The 10,352-nt window shown below is 38.4% G+C and overlaps 1 protein-coding gene across 1 annotated transcript in view; it reads right to left on the reverse strand.

Moving 5' to 3' along the window:
* Positions 1–8,040, reverse strand: part of LOC134181108 (uncharacterized) — a 9,298-nt gene extending 1,258 nt beyond the window's left edge. The window contains exons 1-17 of the mRNA XM_062648313.1: positions 7,984–8,040; positions 5,755–6,831; positions 5,430–5,684; positions 5,038–5,171; positions 4,830–4,970; positions 3,474–4,764; positions 3,269–3,406; positions 2,726–2,851; positions 2,538–2,654; positions 2,308–2,436; positions 1,788–1,928; positions 1,583–1,708; positions 1,385–1,510; positions 1,198–1,323; positions 970–1,125; positions 846–914; positions 653–778 (exon numbers count right to left, since the gene is read on the reverse strand). Of these exons, the coding sequence (XP_062504297.1) occupies positions 653–778; positions 846–914; positions 970–1,125; positions 1,198–1,323; positions 1,385–1,510; positions 1,583–1,708; positions 1,788–1,928; positions 2,308–2,436; positions 2,538–2,654; positions 2,726–2,851; positions 3,269–3,406; positions 3,474–4,764; positions 4,830–4,970; positions 5,038–5,171; positions 5,430–5,684; positions 5,755–6,808 (4,255 nt within the window). The 5' untranslated portion in view covers positions 6,809–6,831; positions 7,984–8,040. The remainder of the gene's footprint in view (positions 1–652; positions 779–845; positions 915–969; positions 1,126–1,197; positions 1,324–1,384; positions 1,511–1,582; positions 1,709–1,787; positions 1,929–2,307; positions 2,437–2,537; positions 2,655–2,725; positions 2,852–3,268; positions 3,407–3,473; positions 4,765–4,829; positions 4,971–5,037; positions 5,172–5,429; positions 5,685–5,754; positions 6,832–7,983) is intronic.
* Between the last annotated feature and the right edge of the window lie 2,312 nt (positions 8,041–10,352).

Here is a 10,352-nt window from a genome sequence, read left to right on the forward strand (position 1 = left end):
CTGCTGCATGATGTTACTGCCAAGCAAGCAGTCATGTCCACCCCAGTCAATGACCAGGTACTCATATATACTCCTGAGTAGAGAGAAGCAATTGTGTGTAAGTTTCTTGCTTAAGGGAATATTATGCCATAGCTCGCCATCACTGTGACTTGAACCTGCAACCCTGCAATGTCCAGGATGTTTTCATTTTCCAAATGCAATCTCTAACCAGTTGACCAATAGCAACACACACACACACACACACACACACACACACACACACACACACACACACACACACACACACACACACACACGCACACACACACACACACACCACAGGCACACACACACACACACACACACGCACACACACACACACCACAGGCGCACACACACACACACACACACACACACACACACACACACACACACACACACACACATACACACACACACACACACACCACAGGCACACATACACACACCACAGGCACACACGCACACGCACACACACACACACACACACACACACACACACACACACACACACACACACACACACACACGTATAATTAACAATATATTAAAGCACAGTCTTCTCACATAACACAGTCAATATTACCTAGACACTTCACACCTAATATCCATATACAAACAATCAACTGTATACCAATAGCTTTTTGTACTGGCTGTAAAACCATTGTAGCAGCTTCAACTTTCATCTGCATGTAGAACAAATCTTTAGCTCTGGCATAATCTCTCCAAGTATATGCTTTCCTTGCTATTAGTTTTAGCACTACACATACATGAATAAATGCATCAACAATAGAAATATTAGCAACTAGACATCACAGAGCTCATACTAATGGCCTTCTCATCTATAGTCTTTTCATCAATTTTCATGTCATATGTAGCAGCAAGACGCCTCAACACTGTAATCAGTAAAGTTATTATGTACTGCAAAGCAAATACTAGAAAAGATCTCACCATCCAATATTTCTTGATCACAATTTGAATAAAATAACAGTATGTTGAGAGATTTAGTATATGCCTCTCGTGCTTGATAAAAAATTTGTAGTTTTTGTTCAAATGTTGTCTGTCTTTCTACTGTCGGTAAATGACAAATTCCAAGAATTTTATAACCTACAACACAAATACAATTGGAATGCAAACACACAGATATAATAAACATTTAATACGCATATTACTGCATACATTGACCAGCTTCACCACAATGTGATAACTGCTTCTGTTCTCTAAATTCTATAGACTGCTCTAAATGCTTTACAGCTTTAGTGATGTTGCCCATCTTATAATATATTGCACCAATCAACATGAGAGCTGAACAGAAAACATACAACCTTTAATATGATGTCATGTTGAGTCAAGAATGTTATCAAACTATCAGCAATGTCCACATGATAAGAAATGTCCTCCTGCTGGTACAGCTCTAATACTTCCTTATAACATGCCAGAGCTTCAACTAAATCACCTCTCTCCTCATGTATGCTTCCTAATTCTCTTATTACTGCATAACATAAATAAAAGTTAAAGCATTACTGTAAAACAAAAACGTTAACAGATACAGAACTATACTGACCTCTACACACATTGCTACGTGAATCAGGCATGTTTGCCCCCTCAACATTCCTCATCTCTTTCAGTTGTTCAATGCATGTTTCCATGTTTTCTAATTTCCTGTTACATCTAGCAATGAGCAGTTTACCTACAATAACCAGAATTATAAAAAAACTGCAAAATAACTTCAGTAGTACACAAAACATATTAACAATCAATTCACGTACAACAGAAACTCTCTGAACTTTCTGATGGTAGGAAAGACTGAGCAATAGACAAAGCTGATTTTGCCATTTCCAATGCTTCAGTAAGCTTGTGTTTTGATCCATTAGGTCTTGTAATCTCACAGTCACACTTGAGACACATGACTACATAAAGACATGAGCAAAAACAAAATCATAATTTTACTGTCTATCTGCACTTTCATTCTACATACAATATAACGTATCCTTGTAATCATATATACAGAGTGTCATTCAAGTCAACTATCATGGCTTTGAGTTTCCATTAACACTTTCTCTATCATAAACGCATGCTTTTTAAGTTTTAATTTCACACAAATACAACATGTCACGTGATATACAATAAAACCATAATGAAAGATTCTGCACATCTCAATACAGTTGACCCTCACACTCTTTAACTAATATTGCTGTCACTGCATGACAAGCACTAGATGCTTTCCATTTTACAAGCAAATAGTGAAAAATTGATTTATGAGAATTACAAATATACAAAATATCTCACCCACATGACGCTCATAAATAGAATTGTAATAATCAACTCTGGAAAGCAATTTCCATGACCTATCCAATAAATCATCTGCTTTTTCAAATTCTCCAAAAGATAAAAAACATCTTGCTAATATTGATGTCACTATATAACAGAAATCACAGTATGAGGTTAATTTAATAAAACTTTGACTTACCACAGAATTACATTCAACTATAAGAAAATTTATTATTCAAATTCTTTACCTATTATCTCATCGTACTCCTCCATATCATTTAACTTTTCCATCACTTGTTGGCATAATTTCATTGCTTTGTCTTGTTCACCCCTCTTAAAGTAGCTCTCTGCCATGTTGCATTTAGCTAACAAATAAATAAACTGCCATTGCACCAAACACTACATAGACTAAACAAATTTGTCTTCAATTTAATACTTAAAGAAAATTCAGCTCCAAGTTGTTCTCCAGAAGTTCTCGTCAGCAACATCAGCTCTTTCAGATAAAATTTTTCTTCTTCAAATTTCTTTAGTTGGTGACAGCAATGAAGAATAATCTCCAACACTACAACAAACAGTTAATTACAGTAAGAAAATAAAACAAAATATAAATTAAAATGTAATAATTACAGAAAATATACAAACTACTAGCAATACAATTGGGTACTTGTAACAATGACAATAATGATCTATAAATCTGACTATCATAATCAATAAAGAAAAACACGTCAAAATCTTTACAAACAATGAAATTCCAGTCTCAACAAAACTACTTACCTCAAGCTGATCAAAACAAAATTATAATTCAATATCACACAACATCATATTCTGTTGTATGAACTTTCTAACTTTGTTAAATTAATTGTTTTCAAACAACTATAAAGTACTGAAATTGACATCATCAAACAAATTCATCAAGAAATTCTCAACAATACAGATGCACTCCTGGTCTATAAATACATCATCAAATGTCTTATCTTACCTGTAACATGACATTCATATATTTCTTTCTTCTCATCTGGTTTTAACTCATCAATCATCTTCTTGGTTATCAGACTCAAATCTAACGATTGCTTTGTTTTCGACTTGTGAAAATATGCCCTACTCAAAAGATTACTTGCTAAATAACACAAAGTGATAACCAATACACAACACATCTGAATCAACAAGTGAAGATGAAGTTATACCTTCTATGAGCCATTCGCGTTTGACAGCAAGTGGAAAACTTTCCAACTGCATCACTTTGTGGTACCATTTTTCACACAAATAATATGATGTGTCAGGAGACTGGTACGGCATAAATGTAGCACACGTCCACCTAACCAACTGCAAGCAAGTTGGTATTTCTACATCAGCTACCAATACATACTTAGCCAATGAACACAAGTGAGAAGAAAGTTGAAGTCGCACATCACTTGGAACACAATTTAAGTCCATTTCAGTGTCCGGTATATGAGACAGCATATTTTTACAAACATCAGTTATTTTACGTTCAAACTCATCTGGTTGCTGCTTGACACGTTCCATCACTGTTGATTGCACCAATGCATGAATATTCAAAGTGTAACCTTCTGCTGTCTCGTGCCATTCAACTAAATTGTGTGAAGACAAACTTGAGACACACAAACTGTATTCATAATTGGCACATTCACCAAACACAAGAGGACGAACCAGCTTCTCTGGAATGTCTCTTGAAGACAAAAATGATGCATATTCAAGTAGAGACAACGCTTTGGCATTCTCTCTTGCAACCAACTCAATGTCCATCTGCCACGTCAGATGAGCATGACTACAAGACATCATAAAATTTCTCACATTTTTTACAACATTTTTGTCACGTTCACTTATATCCAACTCATCAATATTCCTGTCACTCAACCGTTTCAAATCAGGAGGCTGAGTTACATCAGCTTTCATTAGCACTTCACGTAGACGACTTGCTCTAAAGTAATGCAACAGTTTGTCAAGATCCAATGCCAAACCCTCAAGTTCAACTTCATTTCTTTTCAACAGTTTGTAATATTCCTCATAACTTAGATGTGCCTTTCGCATATACGTGCCTGCATGAGCAAGAGCAATTGGTAGCTTTTCTATGGGAGATTCAACTGACAATTTGGTGGCTGCCGCTGTTTCTTGACTGTTGGATGGTTGACGACCAGACCACATGGCTACGGCTGCCACGGCATCTTCGGCTTCCAAACAACCAAGAGAGATGACATGATTTAGTGATTTCTGTAACACACAACAATCATCACATCGAGTTGTGATCAATACATGCACACGAGCAGTTGAACGAGGAAGAATTTTAGGCAGAAAAGAGAGATCATCTGCACCATCATACACCAGCAACATCTTAGGAAGCTTGGAAATGTGGTTAAGCAGCACTGCATTCTTGTCTTCTAATGGATTGCTCTTTAGCTCATCAAATCGACTTTGAGAACGTGAAACAGAAGGAAAACTTAAAGACAAAACTGTGAGCTGCAAACAGACAATGTGCTCATTGTTAACACAAAACTACCAGTAATGTGAGTCAATGTGTTTACATTGTGTATGACTGAGTTTGTCAGTGTTGCCCATGATTCTGCATTGAAATACAGCACTCCATCACTATACAGATGTTTACATTCAAATGCATATTTGGCTGCCAAAGAGGATTTCCCCACTCCGCCCATTCCTTTGATCACCTAAATGCAATACACAAAACAATCGGTTGATATCAAATGTTTCATTGACACTGACATGTAAACACACCACACAGCAGAATTTCAATGACGTAGACACTTGTGCAGCCTTTTCTCCCCACATTGTGTTGGACAAAATTGTCAACTCTTTCTTGCGACCACAAAATTGCTTTTCTTCCATTAGCTCATTGGGAAACACTATACCTAACACACAAGTAAGAGATCACACAATAATGGTGCAAATATTGCTGTGATTTATATTTTACAATTGTTAGTAAAGTTATCTCAGCTCAACAATCAGCAAACAATATAAATAAGATAATATAACACAACTACATCCAATATAAGCTTCCAGTGAAATGTAACAAAACCAGACTATTCTAGACTTTGTAAAGCTGCTTGAAAACATGAATATAAAATACAAATCTACAACACCAACATCACAACATTATAGTCTCTTACTTGCAATGGCTTCTTCCTTCTTCTGCTCTTCAATCTCTTTTAGTTCAGCTTTTACCTTCTCTACAGTTGCATTGTCTCCTACCATCGACTGCCATTTGCATAGCATCATAAATGCTCGTTCCTTCTTTGTATGAACCTCCAGTTCTATCATCTCAACATCATATCTGCTCATCTTGAGACGATCGGCCAAATCACGCCACTTCTCACCCACAATGTCACACAAATCAAACAGCTGAGCCTGCAATGACCCAGAACCTACAAACAATAAAACGAATAAAATATTTTTTCACATAACTGCCTGCATATCGTTCTCAACATCACGTACTGATCACAGACTTCTTTTCAGTGATGAAATGTCTCAGAAATGCAGCTGGAGTGGCAGCAGCATAAGCTTCAAAATACATCAGTTTGCTGCTCTCACTTCCGTAGTCACATATTCCCTTCATCACAACAGCTAATCCAGGACTGAAACTGTCTGTCGCTTGTTCCATGAATGAATGAGCTTCTTTATCAATAGCTTTGATGTCGTGATCTCCCATTCGTTGTCTCACTTTTGTCATGTCAAGTCTCTCAGTGTCCATGAAAACTGATCCTATTGATGCAAATACAACAGTAAAAGTTTTGTCTTCAAGTGTAAATCCCGTTTGGTCATTAGCATACAACTCTCCTGCTTCGGTTGCCTTGTATTGCCGTCGCTTGCCTTCTACACATACCAATGGCTCATGCTCCTTCTGCATCTTGTCTAGCACCTCATCAATGTCAAGTTTGGTCAAACTTAAACGTTTGGATTCCACAACTGTAAGAAGTTTTCTCTTACTGATACCTTCATTATCTAACACACACTCTAACAGCAGCTCCTTCACATATCGTGGACTGGCACGATATACTACAGCAGGAACATATGATGACCACTTGTGACTTTCTCTCATTTCCACAAGCTCATTCAGTGCAGGAGAAAGCCGTTTGTCCAATTCCTTGTAACAAACACGAGATTGAACTGTTCCATCTTCCTTCTCTAACCCTCCACATTCTGTTGTTGTTCTGTTGCCAACCACAACTGTCCCATATTCTATTCCTCTGTACTTGTCTTCTTCTCCAGTACAAGTGCCCGTCATTGCAATCAAACCAACAGTAAAATGTTTTGCCAGATCAGGAACAAGCTTCGTACACTCAATATGACCCGAACCCACCTGAGCCACCATGGCAACATTCAAAGGCAAATCATTCCACCCACGACATAAACGAAGGTTGTAAGGGAGATCAGTGTGAGCTCCTTCAAACTTGCTGTTTGTCTTGTGTTCAAACACGTGACGTGCAGCCTGCAGCTCTGACTCCTGAGGACAAACAATCAGCACATCAAAATGATCTCGTTTTGCCATCTCTACGTCAATGATGCAATAACCTAGAAACAAATGATCAATAAGTTCATGATGACTAAATTCATAATTGATTACATAAACACCATATGATTAATAACAAATAGAATTAACAACATAAAATGTGTATGTAATGTAGAGCTATTGTACTGTAACAAGATTTAGAGTGTTATTCATGTATATTATTATTTGACTAAGTATATTAAGGATGTTAGGCCTTGAATTATATAACATACTAATAATAATCTCTATAAAAATTGCTGGCAAGATCCTTATGTTGGTAGATATAGATGGTAAAAGCAACCACACCCATATCAGTGTACACAAACAAATTAATAAATTAAGGGCTTCCATTGGGCGTTTCCAGTCTCTTCAAGCAGAGTCTACTACCAGTAACACTAAGGTGCGCTCACACTGCAAGAACACTTGAAGATAATTACAGAGGAAAATAGGACACACAGCAAAGTCCCTTGCTATAGTAGCTAGAGACAAAATAAGTATAATTTTAATCAATAGTGTAACTGTAACACAAAGCATTCGTTGCTCTCAAGTAAAAGTAATAATTGGAATACCGTCACGAAAATTTGATGTCCAGACCCAAAACAATCCAACCATACCCACTATACATACACATAATCTTGCTAGATGCGTACACGGCTAATGAAAAATGTTGGCAAGGACGAGTGTTCCAGCTTGACCACATGCATTCGGTTATCTAACAAAATAGTTTACGGGAGTTTCTTTCGTTTGAACCATGACATCACAAACGTCAATCTCAATGTACGTCATCGCATACTCCGAGTCCTAGCCTTCCCTTTCCTTTAGATATGTAGCGCATATACCAAATGCCATGCAGGCCTTAGGATTTCTAGCCATATTAGCTAAGATCATCACGAATGTCTAGCTAGAGAAAATATCGTAAGTATGTTACGTCCAACATGCAGGCATGGAGGATAGCACGTAGACAACACTTAAGCCATGCAGTCGACATACTATATATAGCTTTCAGTTGCTTAGTTAGACTAAATACATCTAGACTACTCTAGAGATGGATATTAGCGAGAACCATTCCGTGCATTTGCTTTCGAAAATCCACTCGCAAACGACCCCGTGTATTAGATTCCCAGTAACAACTCGGGTTCTACAGCTTGCATTAGAATTCTTCATGCACTTCTCACCTTAGGGCGTAGCTAGACTAGTTTTGGATCTCGCTGTTACTGTAAAGACCCTCGTCGACGAGCTTGATGCGTTTGAAATGCAAAAACGCACAATCACCAACCGGATTGCATCACGCCGTTATCTACTACCTTTCACTCCTACTTCCGATCACCAATTGGTCTTCGTCATGAACCCTACGCCTCCTACGATTTTGCGCTGTTTGTCTAGAGACGCAAAATGCTAAATAATAAGTATCTAGCTAGTGTTCTATTTTACTTCGCGTAAACTCGTGTCTATGTCTATCGCTAGTATGCTGCATGGTACAGCCTGCTAGCCTTGCAAGACACTAAGGGTTTCTTCTGCCCTTTTCTGTGTTGCATCATTGTTTGTTGCAGCACGTGACTCGCTCTACAGAGGAGATAAAGACACTGCACGTGCATGTGTCTGTTCCGTAGAGATATATATCACTAACACTGCACCATATGCACACACGACCAACAAGCTAGGATATCCACGATAATCCTGCCAACTCTCCCGCATCACGAGGGAGTTTCCCGTGCTTATACCAGGCAAGTCTCTCGCAAGTCCGCATTTGGCACCAACGTGCAGCATACTATAATTACTTAATTACTTACTAAACTGCAAGGAGTAATGAGTGTGCACTTCGTCTTTCCTGAGGAAGCGGATGTCGTAGGCTGCATGTAATATATTTAGTATACTTACAATTAACACACACACACACACACACACACACACACACACACACACACACACACACACACACACACACACACACACACACACACACACACACACACACACACACACACACACACACACACCTGAGGCTTTACACCCTATTTTAGTAGGATCCACCAACAAGGTCTTGTGTAATGATAACCGCAAATACCACCAGTGCAAGTCACATATTGTACCTAATGTATATGTGGGCTGACACATGCACTCTTGTAGTGTACAGCAACAACTCTGTTGTCGATCCACAACAAGCAATACAGAACGTCATTGATCCACTCTGATGTGTGAGAGTTTTGTAACACAAATTGCCTTTCAAGTCATCACAATTGCATGTCTTTCTGTATTCAATGAAGTCGAGAATGATCATGTTGAGGAATATTGGTGGATTGATAGCCACTCAACCAGTTGGTTGTCTCCATCGGATACTGCAATATTCTTCCACAAAACCAAACTGTCACGAATGTCATAACACGTCTGTAGTATAAAACAATCAATCACCAAGAACTCTTGCATAACTGGGATGACCAGCAGATACAATTTTGTCTGTGAAACATGAAGGGTACGTGAGATAGAAAAAGGAAAAATGACAAAGTGAATGCAGACAGACAGACAGCACAAATATGTATTTATTGGTTATGTTGATTGATATCAACATGTGTGAAAGGATGTAATACAAAGAGAATGGTTGCAAATGAATGAGGTGCATGACATGTTCTGTTGTTAATGTGTAGTTGGGGTAGCAAAAGAGATACAATGCAGACAATATGGTTCTGTAGCACATAAAGTTACTAGAGCAGGTAAACCAATTTAATTAATATTGTCGTTTAATTTTAATGTATTTGTTCGTCTGTTTGTCTGTCTATCTGTCTGTCAACACACATTTCCTAAAATGACAACAACAATACTTTGCAGTCCAATGAGTCTAGCATGTTGACAAACTCTTGAGCTTTACGTCACAGCGAAAATATAAAATATAGCAAGCGCACGCATCTACCGTAATATAACTCCTGTGCAGCGCTTAGATATACAAATTGTGAAGGGGTTTTTAATTGTAGCCTCGGCCTCTCAGACCCGTGTAGCGCCGATTTAATATCAATTCCCAAAATCCAGTGCGCTGTTTAATTGAACGAAAGACGATTGAAAGGTAAGTTTTCAGTATCAACTGTGGTGTACGTAGGTTATTATAGGAGAGCAAAATATGAGCGCTTTCTTAGCTTTCCTAGCCTAGCTACACAAAATTCCCGCGCATTTTTGTTGTATGTGCAGCTGTTGTGTATTACCCGATTAGAGACGATATATATGGTTTCATTGCATGTGAGGACGTAGTTTCATTGCTGTGATTAAGTAGATTGTGTGAGTTTCGGATTTGTAGATTTGGACAGGAAGACGTATCGTCTCGCGCAGCCAGCCCCTCCCCTTTTTGACTTCCGTTGTGTGTGTGTGTCTGTCTGTCTGTCTGTCTGTCTGTCTGTCTGTCTGTGTCTGTGTCTGTGTTTGTGTGTGTGTGTGTGTGTGTGTGTGTGTGTGTGTGTGTGTGTGTGTGTGTGTGTGTGTGTGTGTGTGTGTGTGTGTGTCTGTGTCTGTGTCTGTGTCTGTGTCTGTGTGCGTGTGTGTCTGTGTCTGTGTCTGTGTC

The sequence above is a fragment of the Corticium candelabrum genome, chromosome 6, assembly GCF_963422355.1.
Source record: "Corticium candelabrum chromosome 6, ooCorCand1.1, whole genome shotgun sequence".
In the NCBI taxonomy this organism is placed as follows: Eukaryota; Metazoa; Porifera; class Homoscleromorpha; order Homosclerophorida; family Plakinidae; genus Corticium; species Corticium candelabrum.